This window comes from Homarus americanus, unplaced genomic scaffold (genome assembly GCF_018991925.1).
Source record: "Homarus americanus isolate GMGI-L3 unplaced genomic scaffold, GMGI_Hamer_2.0 scaffold14393, whole genome shotgun sequence".
Taxonomy (NCBI): Eukaryota; Metazoa; Arthropoda; class Malacostraca; order Decapoda; family Nephropidae; genus Homarus; species Homarus americanus.
This window is the reverse complement of record NW_024730271.1, coordinates 505,887-524,163: the sequence shown is the minus strand read 5'-3', so window position 1 is coordinate 524,163 and position 18,277 is coordinate 505,887. Positions and strand designations below refer to the sequence as shown.

Below are 18,277 nucleotides of genomic sequence, written 5' to 3'. Positions count from 1 at the left end.
GATGGAAGAAAACTGCCCAACACCTCTCACTAAATGAAGAAAACTGCCCAACACACTCACTAAATGAAGAAAACTGCCAACACACTCACTAGGAAGAAAGGTCCTAACACAATCACTAGAAGGAAGAAAGCTGCCCAACACACTCACTAGAAGGTGAAAGCTGCCAACACACTCACTAAATGGAAGAAAACTGTCCAACACTCACTAGAAGGAAAGAAAGTTGCCAACACACTCACTAGAAGGAAGAAAGCTGCCAACACACTCACTAGAAGGAAAACTGCCAACACATTCACTAGATGGAAGAAAACTGCCCACACTCACTAGAAGGAAAAAAACTGCCCAACACTCACTAGATGAAGAAATGCCCAACACACTCACTAGAATGAAGACTGCCTAACACACTCACTAGAAGGCTGCTCAACACATCACTAGAAGAAAGAAACTGTAACACTCAATAGAGGAGAAAGCTGCCCAACACTCACTAGATGGACTGTCACACACTCACTAGAGGAGAAAGCGCCTAACACACTCACGAGGAAGGGAAGACGCAACACACTCACTAGAGGAAGAAACCTGCAACACTCACTAGAGAACTGTAACACACTCAATAGAAGGAGAAAACTGACACACTCACTAGAAGGAAGAAAACTGCCAACACACTCACTGGAGAAACTGCAACACACTCACTAGAAGGAAGAAGCTGCCTAACACTCACTAGAAGGAAGAAAACTGCCCAACACACTCACTAGAAGGAAGAAAGCTGCCTAACTCTAGAAGAAACTGCTAACACACTCACTAGAAGGAAGAAACTGCAACACACTCACTAGAAGGAAGAAAACTCAACACACACTCACTAGAAGGAAGAAAACTGTAACACACTCACTAAAAGGAAGAAAACTGCAACACACTCACTAGAGAAGGAAAACTGCCCAACACACTCACTAGAAGGAAAACTGTAACACACTCACTAGAAGGAAGAAAGCTGCCCAACACACTCACTAGAAGGAAGAAAAACACACTCACTAGAAGGAAGAAAGCTGCCCAACACACTCACTAGAAGGAAGAAAGCTGCCCAACACACTCACTAGAAGGAAGAAAACTGCCCAACACACTCACTAGAAGGAAAAAACTGGCCAAGACAGTTACTTACACAGTTACCACCAATCTTTATTCCATCCTCCTTTATTACATCACCATCACTTATTCAATCATCCTCAAATTCCTATTTAACTATTTCCTCCCTTACACAAGTGACTCTCGGGGAAAAAATTTCCACTTTAAGTATGTGTTAAGCCGCGCTACCCTCCGCTCTATAATATAGTGTGGCATTTGCGTCATGTTGTTTATGCTGACGCCAACTGTAAGAGCATCGAGGTTACCATCATCCATGAACAACTACGTTGGACTGGCCATGTTACCCGCATGGACGACAGTAGACTGCCAAAGCAGCTACTTTACAGTCACCTAACGAATAGTAAATGTAACGCTGGCGGACAACTGAAAGGGTATAAGGATAGTCTTAAGACAAACCTGAAAAAGTACCAAATCGACCCCCCTCACCTGGGAGACGATTACGCCACACCGTAACGCTTGGAGGAGAGGAGCACCACATGAGGTGTCAATACTTTCGAGTTATCCCGACTGCAAACCTAGGCAGACAAGCGCCAACGCCGGAAAGGCGAGTCACCTCAGAGCTCACCAACGAAGATGACATCCTTAATAACTCAATAACTCATATCATTGTATCATAGCTAGACGATCGTCATACTTGAATCCGAGTGACAGCAATGTAGTAGTAGTGGAGAGTGCCGTGGCCGAGTGGATACAGCGTCCTTAAGAGGTAACTGGTTCTTGCCTGGGACATAGTTCACACGGCTGTTAATGTTGGGGAAAGTGGAAAAGGTAGAGTGAAGTGGAAGAAGTTAGAGGTGAAATGAAGTGTCCGCCACACAGTGTTGGTCTACGATAGTTGTACTGTGCGTCTGGGGGTGGGGGGTGGGGGCAAGAACGTCATTAACTTGAGGAGTCAAGTGTTTTCATGTTGTGTTTGTTAGTAAAAATGGGGAGGGAAGGAAGAGAAGGAGGAAGGGGAGGGAAGGAGAAAGGGGAGAGGGAAGGAGGACCGGGGAGGGAAGGAGGAAGAGGGAGGGAAGGAGGAAGGGGAGGAGGAGGAAGGGAGGAAGGGGAGGGGGAAGGAGGAAGGGGGAGGGAAGGAGGAAGGGGAGGGAAGGAGGAAGGAGGGAAGAAAAAGGGGAAGGAGGAAGGGGAGGAAGGAGGAAGGGTGAGGAAAGGAAAGAAGGAGGGAGGAAGAAGGAAAGGAAATAGGAGATTGGGAGGGAGGGAGGGAGGAAGAGAAAGAAGAAAGGGAAAGGGGAAGGGAGGGAAGTTGGAGGGAAGGAAGGTAAGGAGGAAGGAAGGAAGAAGGGAGGGAGGAAGAGAGAGAAAGAAGGGAAAGAAGGAGGGAGCCACGAGTAAGATTTATGAGTAGACACAAACGAAACATCTCCAGGGTGACATTTGGTGTACCTTACTGTACTCAGTTTAGAAGTGTTCCCACGATGTGTGTTCCTGGTAAGGCACAACAACAAGTTCAACATTGTACTGGCAATCCTTTAATTAACTCGGTGTATTCATTAAACACCAGTTAAGGCGACAGCATAAAGGTAGATAAACTAGACAATATCCTGTACCTTCACTTTGTTTGTAACTGGTGATAAAGTAACGCATTTAGTTCAAGTGATGTTATTATTTTGGGACGCTTTTGTGGTTTAACTTAAGTTAACCAAAAAGGTATAGTCTTAGTTCTTCACTTACGAGAAATACCCATCGTACAAGCCTTTGGAAATATCTGTATATATATAATCTAATCTGACAGCTTGAAGTAATAAGTTTAAAGTTGGCTGAATGATCTCAGACGCTGTGCACTTTGACAGTTTCCTCGACCATAGTGACGGCGGCGCCCCCAGGGGATGGGGGATGGAGGGAGGCTGAGCGTTAATGTGTTGTACGAGTGTGTGGCACCCCAGGCTGGCTGGGGGATACTATTTCTCGGGTTTTAAGAGAGAGTTGTGTAAGTGGGTCCCATAGGCCTGGCGGATGCAGCTCACTGGGATACAAGGAGGCAGCATGGCCGGCAACTGCACTCGATAGCCTTCACTTCCGGCGAACCAGTGATACAGCGAACCCTTGGGACAGAAGAGTAAACTGTACCTATTCAGCCACCGCACACCATAACGTCCTTATTTCTCAAAGGTTATACTCGAAGGTGGACCTACAGGAGACAACGGATACACTAATATCCACAACCAAACACTTCACACAGGCGACGTCTCTTATCAAGGTGATCGTTCCGGGTCAAACAATGGCTCCTCTTCACCTACCGTAGAGATGGGGAAGTGTTAACAATGTAGACAAAGTACCATGGCAAACACAGATACTACGACACTAAACAATATAAGAACTTAAACAAAATAAGCAAAATCTCATTTCAATTATTTTAAACTCTTTGTGATAATTTCAACATCTTATGGACAAATTATCAGGTTTGTTTATGATAATTAGCGAAAAAATTGTCTTGTTGATGGTTAGTACGTGGGAATACAATTTTAACCAGATGTTTTATATTCGTCTAACAAAATGATATTTGTCGTAATTATCATAAAAATCAAAAGCATTAACAAAATCAGGTGTACATATAGAATAGGGACTAAGTGCTTACGCTATTACCGAAAGCTTATCATTTTGAAGGGAAACCCACGTCAGGCGCTCTTGATTGCCTATGTCGGCGCTGTCACAAAATTAAAACTGTGTCCAGACGGCAGAGGAGGGCAGATGAGCGTTACGTAGCGGGCGAGTGATTGCAGACTGATAAGTGTTATCTCATTATGTTATTCACCGAGAGAAAGACGAAGACAGGAAAAGTTGCCCGCCAGACCTATATTTTTTTTTACTAATTTATTAACCTATTTCCCTTTATTATATATATATTTATTTTAATTAATTATCCATTTATTTATTTTTTACCAATTCATTTATTTATCAATTAAAAAAACATTAGGACAGGTTGAAATTTAATACAATTTATGAAAAGTTTTGCGGAGCATAGAGGAGAAGAAGAGGAGGAAAAGAAGAAAAAAAGAAAAAGAGCGAAGAAAAAGAACAAAAAGAACAAGAAGAAAAATAACAAGAAGAAAAAGAAGAAGAAGAAGCCACTATAGGCCACAATCATCACATATCCGCTGGCCAGTTGTGACTTATCTTAGATCATTACAGTAGAGCGAAGGTGTAAGCATTACGGGAGGGGCGGGAGGAAGACGCGACACATTATTGAGGCCATGCACACACTACCAGTCCTGACCTTGATCCTATCACCATCTACTTGATCCATCATCTATCTACCTCCATCATCTATCTACCTCCATCACCATCTACCTCCATCACCTCAACCCTACCTACCTCTCTAGGTGTCCACTACTGGTCCTGGGCTGCTCCGGGTACTCGGGACGTAACCTAGGACATTACTTAACCTAATCTACCTTAACCTAACCCTCCTAAGTATTGTTTGGCTAGGGTGGTTATTCTTCAGGTGAAATAAACTGTGGTGGGGGAGGGGAGGGCGGTGACTCTTCAGATGACTCAGTAATTCCAGTGAAGAATCAGTGGTTCCCAAACACGGGGTAGCGGGATGCTTCATAAGGGGTCCCATAGAGGTCATAGTCCAGGTGTCAAGGACTGAAGGACGTGGCCGACAGGTGCTGCCTCGTTAAGTCGGGACCATAAATTATGGTCAAGGGAATAATACAGTTACTTTCCTTGTGTCAAGTCTGGTCAGTCCAGGGGAAGCGAACGCTGGTGACACGTTACGCAGCAGAAAATTCACACTCCTACCTCTGAACTGCTCTCAGCTTAATGCACTCTGTACTTCCCATGGATGCAGACAAAAAATGGCAGCAAATTTCAATGATATATTCCCTGAGCTGCTTACCGAGTCTGGATTTTGTTCAGCAGAATTACAGGCTGACAACGAGGCAAGGGTGAATTTTGCCATCTATGATAAATGTTTTAGGTTATTTATCTTTGGCATTCAGCGGTTAAAGATCGAGCTAACCTAACCTAACCACACTCATGTTTGTGATAATTTTCTGGGATCCTCATGTCTAAATATGGTATAATTTCACTCATCACTTGGCGTTAGAACACTGAAAATGTCTCAACGTTCTCAGAAAATCCTGGAAAATACTTAGATTACATGAAGTATAGTATAAGTCTTTCACTCAACAGTAAACATCGAGGCAGTAACATACTCAAACGGATTTAATTAAAATAATAAAATACTCCAGAATAAAAAGTACATTAATAAGCTTAGTTTTAGATTTTTTTTAGATTGCCCCTGAGGGGGCTAGTTTATTGGGCACCCTCTTACGTCCTGTGCAGGGTGAAGCGCAGAAGCGTTTACAGCGTCCATCTGGGAAGCATGCGGAGTTCATGCTTGCTTTTATGACTCATTCATTATAGGGCGTAAAGGCCTGAAGGGTCATGGGATTTGTCAGCAAGTTGCATAAAGTGACAGAATGATGAGTGTGTGGGGGGAAATTTCCCGGTACAATTTATCTGTTTATGGCAGTGTGGCAGGTCCATAATAGTGTCAAGTGCCAGGCCATAGCCATAGGCATTGACAGTATTGAGGGACATACCTTTTAGTGTGATTGTGATGGCGTGTACGTCGGTAGTGTACGCTTCAAGGGGGACGTCGAGAGGTTGGTAAGGGACGTCCTTCTTGGCATAGATATGTAGTGCACTAGCACGTCCGCATGGTGGTCAATTGATGTGGAGAACTGGAGTGGATGAGCCCCAGGTGCCGGCATGCGAGTGGAGGACGGGGAGCAGAGGGTGGTGTCCTCCGGTCCACGAGCGCGCGGTGGGTGGACGGGGGCAGCCGGGCACACCGGGGCAGGCTCGGAAGCGTGGACGCCAGCAGTGATGCCAGGCGGCGGTGGAGTAAGCCGTGAGCATGAGGGGCACACGGGGGGGCTACCAGGTTGTGTCAAACCAGAAGAGGGGGGTGACTGGGTAGCAGCTGGAGGCAGGGGTAGTCTGTGTAGGTTGGAGATGGCAGTACAGAGTGTATCAAAGAGTCTTTCAATACGGTTGGTAAATTCGTGTAAGAGGGATATGATCTGTGTCGTGTCACCGGAGGGGGGGTTATGGGGGGCACAAGGTCTGACAGCGTCTGAGTAGAGACGGGGAGGAGGCCCAGTAGTAGTTGAGTGAGGAGACGGCCGGGACTGCTGTGTTGCAGCCAGGTGAGGCCAGGCAGGGGCCTGTGTTGTTGAAGAAGGCTCGGTAGGCTGGGGGAGAGGTTGAGATTGACGCAGCCTTCGAGGGGCTTTTCTCCTGGGACAGGCGGACGTTTGGGGCATTGCCGTGAGTCAGCATTGTGCCAGCCACCACAATTACAACACCTGGGGTCAACAATATAGCCCACACCACCCCCATTGAGGTGGTCTTTGATTTTTTGGGCACAGACGGAGGAGTGGTGGTTACGTGAACAGAAGCGACATCTGGGACGATCACTATCGTCGGCAGCAGGCGGTGAAGGTGTGACCCCAATGGGAGCAGATGACATAAAAAGCAGGCCCGGGGTGATAGGGTTCAGCGTACAGTGGGGGGAGGACTGGGTGGGCATCAACAGTGGCTGGGCACTCCCTCCCCTTCCATTTAACTATGACAGCTGCTTGTGGGGTCTTCCCTCGGTAGTGTCGACGTATACTGAGTATACGTGGAATAAAGTCGAGCATCTTCGACTTCAGGTATTGGGGGAACTGTTGAACTAGGATGTGGCAACATTCCGTTGCGTCAGCAGGTGGAGGCACGAGGACAACGCCGTCAAATCCAACAGGACTAAGTGTTTCATAGACCTCGGGTGTCTGACACTTGATAAAGTTACGGTTCTTACCTTTTTGGAATTGAATGGTGAGACCGTGATATCTCCAATACTTTGTTGTCCAATTAAACTGTTCCTCGACAGTTTTCAATAAGTCCTTGGGGAAGTGCAGATGTAATTTACTTGGTTGGTTGGCAGAGGGGTGGGTGGCGAAGGGAGAACTGCCCTTGGCATTGGTGTTGCCACTCCGGCAAGTGTTTCCCATAGAACATTACTGTTACTGTCACTATCACTGAGGTCTGACTCTTGCAGGGTGTGGGATGCACTATGACTATCTGTCTCAGAAATGTCTGTATCCATGAGAGAGGGGACACCTCTTCTGGGCGCATACGTCGACCCCGCCTCCTCATCGCTGGCAACACTTGCCGGCGAAGGGGTAGGTGGAGGCTGAGGTGGCCTTTGTGTGACGATTGGGAGGACAGGAGCACCTATGAGCACACGTCTGTCCCCTTACGTGGTCAGACCGCGACTGAATAAGCTTAGAGAGCTGCAGAAAAACGCTTCTTGACCTGACAAACTGCCTCTCAAAGTACACGAACTGGGGAAACTGTACATCATGACAGAAAATGATACGGTGTTTACATCAAGCGAGCGTCCACTGAGGCTCACACAACCAATCTTCTTCGTAACTTATGATGTAGCAATGTACCCAACTTCTTGTTGTATGTTAGTTGAGCCAGAGATACATTTCACCTTCACATTTATGGAGAAAACAAACTAAGACTCCGATCCTCTGAGTATCCCGGCCCTGGTGTGAGCCTCTTCATCACCTCCTTCAGACATTTTTGCTGATTATGCACATGTTGAGGGCGGAAGAGGCGAGGAGGTAATCGAGCACGTCTCTTTTTTTTCTGCTTTTCTTTATTAATTACTTATGGTACATCTCGTCCACAATACACTCACCACACAATAGCTAATCCACACCAAGTCACACAGGGCTTCGTTCAAGATTGACCTCAGTATTTCCTCCAAGACTTATGAACCATGCCAGCAAGAAGTGTAGGACACGTAAGAATGAAGTATTGGAGAGGAAAGATGGCCGAACATCCGCCCTAAGCATGGTAATGATTTCTGGGTGTGACTTATGGTGGTGTTGTAGTCTAGGTGAAGCGTATAGTATTTGTGTCTCCATTACAACAAAGGCGATTATTTGGTTTAATCTTCCTTCCTTCCTTCCTTCCTTCCTTCCTTCCTCTCCTGTACTCTCCTTCCCCCTTCCTCCTTAATCTCTGTCATAGCCTCCGTGCTCTTCATCCCTGTGTTATTTCAGTCCTTTATAATGGTCTTCAGGTTTTATTACTTACTCTCGTTCTTTAACTCCGGAACCTAGTACTGACTTATCCACATTCCTATCTCCCTTCTTTATTCCTAAATCTTCCTCCTCTCTTTTCCTGTTAATAGACAAGAAAATAAAAGACTGAAAAATATAACTTCAACTGGAACTAACTGAACGTATCGAGTTAAGCTAATCTCAGTGCACTTCAATACGTATTTTTTTTAATCTATTTTATTTCATTAAGTTATTTTTTTCAGGTTTAGAATTAATTTGTATAATTTACCTGTTTAATTTATTTATTTTAATTATTTTTATTTACGGAAAAGACTAACCGCCATAGAGAAATATTATGCAAGTCAGGAACTTCGACCTAAAAACGCTACGCTATTGTTCACGTTGGGTGGGAAACGCTGGCGAGGCAACACTGTAAGATCACTCCACTATTCTCAGATTTTTAGAGAGTTGCTGATCATACCAGAGATACCAGGTCATAGCTTGTGGGTGGTACCTGAAGTCGTAAGTACCAGGAGATACAAGGTCCCATACCGAGTGAGTGTTTTGCATGAATACCTCCCTCTTCCCTCATCCTACATCCCTCTTACTCTCACTTAAAAGACTTGCTTGTCGTGTTGAGGAACAAGCTAGAATTAGGTTAAGCTAGGTTAGGTTAGGTTAAGGTTAGGTTAGGTTAGGTTATGGATTTAGTTAGGTTAGGCCAGCAGTTGACTCACCTGCCGTACTGAAGAGAATGACAGGGTCGACCCCCAAAGCGGCCAGGATCATAAGTGTGTGTACCAGCAAGCTGAAGGCCACGTCAGACACGGCCAGGCTCAGGGTACACAAGTGGCCACTGCGGACGCGACGACGCCTCCCACAGACACGTACCACCACGACCACGATGTTGGCAACCACTGACACCACCACTGAGGAGGACCTGACTGTTAGTAGACTGTTAGATGGACTGCTAAGACTGACTGGGAGATGGGCTGTTAAGACTGACTGAGAGGTGGACTGTGTTAAGACTGACTGGGAGATGGACTGTGTTAAAACTGACTGAGAGGTGGACTGTGTTAAGACTGACTGGGAGATGGACTGTGTTAAGACTGACTGAGAGATGGACTGTGTTAAGACTGACTGGGAGATGGACTGTGTTAAGACTGACTGGGAGATGAACTGTGTTAAGACTGACTGGGAGACGGACTGTGTTAAGACTGACTGGAAGATGGACTGTGTTAAGACAGACTGATATAAGCTGTGTTAAGACTGACTGGGAGATGGACTGTGTTAAGACTGACCGGGAGATGGACTGTGTTAAGACTGACTGGGAGATGGACTGTGTTAAGACTGACTGAGAGATGGACTGTGTTAAGACTGACTGGGAGATGGACTGTGTTAATAGGGTGTGTCATAGGAGGGAAGCTCAGCTAAAACTAATGGCCCATCACTTTTTTGGTAGATTTTAGTGTATATAAACAGAAAATAATTTCAGTTTCAATATTTTGCAACCTTTTGCTTGGTAAATTTTAGCGTGAAATTTATCGAAAATCTAACGTACAGCTGCATTAGTGCATTACAATTAAATAGTGAACATTGCTTTCTGACTTCATTCTTTAACAACCCAACTAACAATATTTTTTTCTGTTTTCAGATTCTGATGCATTTATAAGTTGATAATATTTGCGATGACTGCTTGTGTCAGGACGAGGAACCAAATCAGCCATCAGTCCACTTATCTTTGAATTAAGGAGAGCTCCTGAAGTCGGAGTTGCCTACGAAGATGCTTTGAGATACGGTGCTAATCAGGCAAATCCGGTGAAAAGAACCAAAAAAAAGAACACACAAACAAAGACATTACCAGTGATATGACCAAAAGCTGTCTTGGCACAGTACACTCTGGCTAACGCTCAGTTCAAGCCTCCCAGTCATAACAAGTCAGAAGAGAAAGATTAGTGAGAGACTGCGCCAGTTGGGAAAAGAGCAAGATATCTCTCTCTCTTGGGAGGAAAACTTTTGCAGTTAGGACAACTTTGCCAAACAACTGGACCAGTTATTTGACATAATTACTTGCAAGTGCAATTGTTCCTCTGTCCTGAGTTTAGGATGCGATCGTGAGCTGTAAATCCGAGGCCCACATCTCCTGTATTTACAGGCGTGAACTGAAGATTTCTGTGATCGAACTGGCATTTGTCAAAGCACAGAAGGCCCCAGCGGCAGTATAGGGGCTCTCATGATTTTTAGCAAGATGTTCGAGTCAGGACGGAGGCTGCCACAGAGACAGAAGAGAAGAGGGTTGCCGAGGAAAGAGACTTGAGGCCCAGGGTGGAGTAAAAAGGCCGATGATTGGGTCGCTGATTCAGGGGTTGTGACTTCCCATGGCTGATCGGTGCAGCCAGGAGAATAGGCTTTATTCCTAGCAGAAAATAATGATCCCAAACCTTCAGGCATAAGATTCAGAAATGGGAAAGATATCCAGGCATGGCTCAGCCAGCATACGACACCACTGGTCTCAGAGAAACTGCAGGAGGCCAGCAGCAACTGCCTGGATTGGCGGTGGTTTGATAACACCTGATGATGTTCACCTGGTGATAGATCATAACAAAGTAAGGAGAGCTCAGGAAGCTTGTCAGTAACCTAGAGGTTTGATAAGGGATAAGAAAATGGAATGGTGACATTTCTTTGATGGGAGAAGGGATGACACTAAAGTGTTCGCAGAAAGTTGGAGATTCTGACAAGTTGTTCCCTGCCACTTGGTAGAAAGGAAGAGGAACACTACTCCTGCTGCAGTGAACCAGGAGGGAAGTATTTGTGGCATTGCACTCCAGAGAAAGATGACATCAGGAAACCAGCTGAGATAGTGGCAGATAACATTGTGAACTGGCTCAGAGAGGAACGTAGACCAGACCCTGCAGGCCATTGGAGGACAGCACCAACACGAACACAGGGTGGCAAGGGGGGGGTCATACAGTGGATAGAGCGGAAGATTGGGAGGAAGCTGGTCTGGATTGTTTGTGACCTCCACACCAACGAGTTGCCACTCAGACATCTGATCCAGGAGCTGGATGGCAAGACTCTTTCAAACAACAGATGGTCTGGTCCTCATGGCAAGATGCTGGATTCTGCCACTGAGTTAGAAATAAATCCGAGCTTTGAAAAAATCACAGTTGGCCCTCCACTCGTTGAGCTTGCATATACTGTCATTGACGACCTGAGTACTGACCAGTACTATGGTTACATGATTTGCAGTGCCATCAAAACTGGGGTCATGCCTGATAGACTTGCTTACCTGCAGATAGGTCCAGTCTCACATTCTAGGGGGCTCACAACGGCTCTCAGGTTCTGCAGAATTTGGGTCGCTCATCATAAACTGAAAGGGAACCAGCTTCACAACCTGAGACTTATTGTCCAATTCATCGTGAGTGTCTTTTTGCCAAATTGGTTCAACACCAAGGTCAAGTCATCATTCTCCGAAGGTCCGAGGCATATGTTCTTCCAGCTTGAGCTCCTGAGGAGTCAGCCAAGGAAGGTTGTTCAGATTGTGGAGCAGACTGTGAGGAGATCTTTCCTGGTATGCTCATCCTGAGGCAGTTCTGCAGACAATGCTCTGCAGTAAGGATGAGGAGGAGAGAAGAGTGGCAGTCAAAAAGATCTTGGATATGAGACTTATGAGAGGATCTGGGCATGACGAATCAGTTGGTGACGATTCCTTCAGGGTCAGGAAGACTCCTGAAGTCAATCTAGGTGCCAAGACCCTCACTGATCTCATAGATCTGGATAACATCCAGGCTGGCAGTGAGCCCCTCTTACCTGCAGCCTCACCAATGTTCAAGTCAGAGCTTTCCTGGACAACCCCATGCATGTCCCTGCCTGGCCCTCGCACACCCAGAGTATAGAGCGTTGTGTACAGCAAGTGAGCGAGGCCAGCAGTCACGTGTACAGCCAGGAGAGGAGGGAAGGCTACATCCGAGCTCAGGTGGTCAGCAGGGAGATGATGAGTAGAAACAGAAGCAAGAAAGACATGTTCTCTATGGTGTGCAGCAACACCGGGTCGTAGTAGTAAAACCGGTTTTTGTATTTGATGATTTTGTTTTCTAAAGGAATATTAAATTTAATAAATAAGATCATTTTTCACTATTCTGGATCATTTTCATCCTAATAAATTAACCTGATACATTTATTTACTTTAAATAAGCTATTTAGTGGTGTTGGTAAAAGGGTGGGAATACTGAATTTTCATAAGGTTTCAAGTTAAAATTTACCTAGCAAAAAATGAAAACTTTTCAAATCTGAAGATATCACATGATTCTGCACATAGAACTACATCATTAATACCATGGGCCGATTTTTCAAACTCAAAAAAAAAATTCGCCTCCGTATGACACACCCTACTGTGTTAAGACTGACTGAGAGATGGACTGTGTTAAGACAGACTGATATAAGCTGTGTTAAGACTGACTGGGAGATGGACATTCTCCGACAGATTGTTCCAAGAGTTAACGACTCTAACGCCGAAAAAATTTGCCCTCAAAATTTTCTGGACTTGTGGCTTCTTTAACCTCGAGCTGTGACCCCTTGTGCCTGCCAGCTCCAGGTATGGACACTCGACTGTGTAGTGCCCTTTGAGATGTTTATACACCTCAATTAGGTCCCGCCTTGTCCGTCTGTAGTATAAGCTTGGCAGTTGCAGGCGCTCTAATCTCTCTGGATAGCTAAGGTGCCAAAATGTAGACACCAGTCTGGTGGCCCTCCTTAGGACATTTTCAATCAACTGACACTCCAGGTGGGGAAGTACCTCAATCTTGAACGACCTTCTTATAAGAGTTAATTCAGTCTCTATTAATGCAGTTTCTTCATCCCGTTGGAACATATGATATGCCTCATTACCGTTGGTTCATCCCAAGTGCAACCTCTTACACTTCGCGACAATGAATCTTAGCAGCCATTTTTCTTCGACCATTCTTGAAGCTCAGAGATCTTTCTGCAGCTCTTCACAGTCTGTTTGGTTCGTATTTCCCTAAATAACTTGCCATCGTTCGTAAACATTTGTATGGAGAAGTGTATAGCTTCTTGCATGTCATTTGTGAAACAAAGCAACAACAACGGGCCCAATGCACTGCCTTCACACCTTGTGGTACCATGCTTGTCACGGGTATACATAACGATTTTGTACCATTAATCACCAAACACTGTTTGCGATCATGCAGAAAGTCTCTGATCCACGTTAAGACACTTCCCCCAAATCCAGTACCCTTCCAGTTTAATTCTCAGCCTTTCATGGGGTACACTGTCGAAAGCCTTGGCAAAATCTAGGTATATATTGTCGATATTACCACCCTGTTCCGGAATTTGGGTCCAAACATCCAGTACCTTGAGTAATTGTGTTAAGCAGGAGAGTCCCGGCATAATACCGTGTTGGCAATTGTTTGCAAGGTTGTTTTATAGTAGATGTTCCATCGTGACATCTCTTATAATACTCTATTACTTTACATACTATGCTGGTCAGGCTCACTGGTCTATAGTTATTCGTAGAGTGACGAATTCCCTTCTTGAAAATAGGACTCACATAAGCCATTTTCCAATCGCTGGGAACCTTTTGCTCATGCAGGCATTTACTGAACAAGATCTTCAGGTGCTCAGCAAGCTCATTGCACAACTCTCTAAACACTTTGGGATGCACCATGCCAGGGCCGGGACTCTTATGAACCTTTAGCTTTGACAATTTATTTCTTATACCCTCTTCTGAGAACATAATATGGGTCAGCGCTGTGTCAAACCATTTGTCCTCAAACGCAGAAGATTGTTCGCATCCTCTCTTGTGAACACCGAGGAAAAGAAACTGTTCAGCGCTTCTGCCTTGTCCTGGTCAGAATCAGCATAAATACCATCTTCAAGCCACAGGTCCGAATCGCCTACTCGCGTTTTTAATTTCGATATTGCGTAGCGGTAAAACGCTGTTGGGTTTGACTTGACCTCATTCGCAATCCGCCTCTGGAACTCTTTTTCAGCCCTTTTACACTCTGACTTTATTTGGTTCCTGGATCTGGCATACATCCTCCTGTCCTGCTCATCGTTTGTCCTAACCCACGTCTTCAATTTCTGGGTTTTCTTAACTTTGTTGACCGCCACATGGTTCATGCGTAGCGGTCTTCTTGTATTCCTGAAGGCACTGGGTCTGGTCTTGGGTATATATTTATACCCAAGTCAGGCCAATGGATACCCCTCATCTCCTCCCTCATCCCGTCGTAATTACCCTTGTAAAATTTGATCCTTTGCCTGGTTTTGTTATGAACCAAGTAACAGTTAAATCTGAAGGACAACGATATGTGGCGACTGGTGCCGACGGGAGATAGTTGTTCCAGCTTGGCCACCATACCCTCCTCGTAAGTTATGATGAGGTCCAGAGGCTTGGGTGTTTGCTCCCCTCTGTAATAAGTCAGGTCTCTAACATGTTGGAATAGAAAATTGTCTCTCAGAGTTTCTACAAAAAGAGTAGAGGGGTTATTTAAGTCATATGGCGTGGTTTTATTTCTCCAGTCGATAATTAAATTCCCCCATGACAAGCAGGTGGCTAGGGCTGAGCACCTTTGTATTGTCTATTTAGGCTCTTAAGTTCCTTTGGTTTAATACGCTACAGTTTGGGGATCTGTAGATACACCCGACAATAAGTAAATCTCTCCCATTTAGATTCATTTTACACCACTTTGATTCTTCAAAAACATCCTTCCCCAGTACCCTCGCCTGGCTGACTCTAAGGTCTTGCCTAGCATAGATATGCACACCCCTCTTGCAAGTTGCTTGAGAAAGGTTCGTAAATGAGTCATATCCGAGTACATTTAACTCACATTCTTCCGGCTCAATTCTCTTGTTCAACAGTTCTACAACACCTACTATATCGGGTTGATGTACCTTCAGTGGTGTTTCAAACTCTGCTCTCTCAAGGAACGTGTCAGTATTAGTGTGCATGAATTTCAAGCCGGAATTTTTTCTCGGTAATGTCTCTGATCTTGGTAGTGACTCCGACCTCCCTCCATTCTCAGCAGCTGCAGCGTTTGCTAAATTCATTGTATTTTGTGGGGTGTGGTCACAGATGACATTGTTTACATGGCACTCGCCTCCTCCCGGGTGTGAGGTAGAACGGGTGGGGGTGTGCCTCTGTTCCCTGGCTCTGTATTGGCCTGCTTGCCTCACTACCTTCCCCTTGTATATAGCCCATGTACGTCCGATCCCGTTCCTCAAGTACCGTAGGTGTTTTTTGTGCTGTTCGCTCTGCATTATCATGCGATCTGGGTGTATGAATATATTCCGAAATGCATCGCTCCTTGCTAAGTTTTATACCTGCCGAATAACTTCCCATTTCTTCTCCTCACTCACCTGTGAGGTGTGTGTGTGTGTGTGTGTGTGTGTGTATGGAATTAAGTCTCTCTCTCTCTCTCACACATCAGAGTCATCTACCAGTACCCGTGTCGTCACGGTGGAATTACTGTGGGTGGTGGTGGTTTAAGAAGTTCATCTACAGCACCTTGGTCGCATCAATCCCCGCTTCGACGCTCCCTGCCTGTAGGAGGGCACCCGTGTAGAGGCTCCCAACGAGGGAAAAAAACACAAAGGCTGAGGGGTCGTGTCTATATCGAGAAACCTGACGAGGTTCACTGTTTGTTATTGGGGAGAAATCTTTGAATTAGATAGCCCAAGGAATGCCCCAAGACCCAAAGATGACTTTGACAATGGCAGCCCGTTGTATGGGTAGTTCTGGGTAAGGTTCATCAGAAGTCATACAAGAGAAACCATTAACTGAAGACCACAAAAAGAATTAGATGTAAAAGATGTCACCAGGAGGCAGCAGCATCCCTAAACAAACAAACTCACCCGTCCCTGATCCTATAACGTGTACGTGTTTGATAAAATTGTAACTCTTTGAGTACGAGCGGTGGAATATTCTCCTAATCAACAAGACATCGTACTCAAGGGGTTAAATCACTTTGCTTAAGGTAAGAAAGTTTCCTTCACTCACCTACAACAATCAGATAGGCGGCCACCAAGGAATTGACTATAGGCTGATCTGCTGGCGGTGACACGGCCGGAGACGTCATAGAAGGCGTCACATGGGACGTGGTGGTGGGTGCCGCCGACACCTCCACAGGGAGGAAGTGACTGAGGACGTTACTGGAGGCACTGTAGTCCAGAGAATTCTCCACATCCGGCAGGAGAGGATGTTGCAGTGTGGGTAACAAGTGTATTTCCTGGACGAGGCAGCCTCTGCGAGTGCAATTTTTATGTACAGAAGGTGTGGGAGAGGAGAATGACTCGAGCATGGGCGTGGAGAATGATTCGTGCATGGATGCGGAGAGAGACTCATGTGTGGGCGTGGAGAGAGACTCGTGTGTGGGCGTGGAGAGAGACTCATGTGTGGGCGTGGAGGATAACTCATGCATGGGCGTGGAGAATGGCTCGTGTATGGTCGTGGAGAGAGACTCGTGTGTGGGCGTGGAAAAAGACTCGTGTGTGGGCGTGGAGAGAGACTCATGTGTGGGCGTGAAGAGAGACTCATGTGTGGGCGTGGGCGTGGAAAGAGACTCATGTGTGGGCGGGGAAAGAGACTCATGTGTGGGCGTGGAAAGATACTCAGGCATGGGCGTGGAAAGAGACTCAGGCATGGGCGTGGAAAGAGACTCATGTGTGGGCGTGGAAAGAGACTCATGTGTGGGCGTGGAAAGAGACTCATGTGTGGGCGCGGAAAGCATGGTAGAGGTGGCCAGGCTCGAGTGGTTGATGGAGCTCATGTTAATGGATGTTGAGATGGTGGAGGCTGGTGGTGTGCTTGTGGATGTGGTTGTCGGGATCGGGTGAATGGATGATGCACCGGAAGTTGTCGATGTTAAGACCAGAGGCGTGGAAGTTGTACTCAAGGAGACCAATCTTGAATCCAAGGAAGTGGATGTTGAGCTGAGGTTCGTGGATGTTGAACTCAGAGAGGTGGGTGTTAAGCCCAATGTAGGGTACGGGGAGTCCATGGGCATCCCCTTTCTGCTCATGGTAGCGGCTGCTGGATCAAAGGTCACGGTTGGTCCTCAGATCATCACCAACATCACATCTCGTGGTCAGCGCAGAACCTGTTGGACCATGTTGAATGACATTTACCGAAGGACCATATTATGTAATGTTTAACTAAGTAACCAAGAACAACCCACTAGTTGTTTTCATCTACACTTTAGGGAAAAATATTCACCTTCCCTGAACAAAAAGCAGATTTTGTGAAACTTTTTGTAGTAAATTAACTTCTATTTACTGTTGATTTCCACGACTGCCTCAACAGTGATAAACAATAAGACAACTCATGGCTGATGTAGCAACACACATCTCTTGACAGGTCTTAAACACTGTTGCTAGTTAGTTATACTGGAAGGTATTGGCAGTGAATCTAGTATTTCGAGTTAAGTGTTCTAAAACAGCAGTGAACTTCTATTATTATATCACACCATAAACGCAACAGGTGGCTCAACTAAACTCACCACAAGTTCCACAATCATGTCAGGTCAGAACTCTATTAAAATTTCGCCAGCAAGAGCGATCACCAACGCTCGGCCAATCACAAGTGCACATGAAGATGATGATAATGAAGAATTTCATTGGTGGGGAGTGTAATCAATCAGCCAATCGCAGGCGTTATAGAAGTACACGATGGAGAAATACTATTGGTGGAACATGTCTTTAATTTAGCCAAAAAAAAATCGATATTAAGATATATTGGGAGGAGCGGTGAGGCTACTGCGAGATGTTCAAGTATTAGGGATTCCATGTTCGGATATCTCAGTCCTCCAACCTGACAACACATCACTTAACTGGGTCCCCTCTCCAGTCTATGATGACGTACGTGTGTGTGTGTGTGTGTCTACGTGTGTGTGTGTGTGTGTGTGTGTGTGTGTGTGTGTGTGTGTGTGTGTGTGTGTGTAATAATAATAATAATAATAATAATTAACGGTGTGTGTGTGTGTGTGTGTGTGCTGTGCCTCCTCGTGGCAACACACAGTAACTGGGTGCCTGGTCGGCCCAGGCGAGAACAG

General features: G+C 45.6%; 1 protein-coding gene across 1 annotated transcript in view; it reads right to left on the bottom strand.

Annotated features, from left to right (window-relative positions):
• Positions 1-16,771, bottom strand: part of LOC121866935 (melanopsin-like) — a 50,094-nt gene extending 33,323 nt beyond the window's left edge. Inside the window, exons 1-2 of the mRNA XM_042366685.1 lie at positions 16,228-16,771; positions 8,951-9,142 (exon numbers count right to left, since the gene is read on the bottom strand). Coding sequence (XP_042222619.1) covers positions 8,951-9,142; positions 16,228-16,648 — 613 coding nt within the window. The 5' untranslated portion in view covers positions 16,649-16,771. The remainder of the gene's footprint in view (positions 1-8,950; positions 9,143-16,227) is intronic.
• Between the last annotated feature and the right edge of the window lie 1,506 nt (positions 16,772-18,277).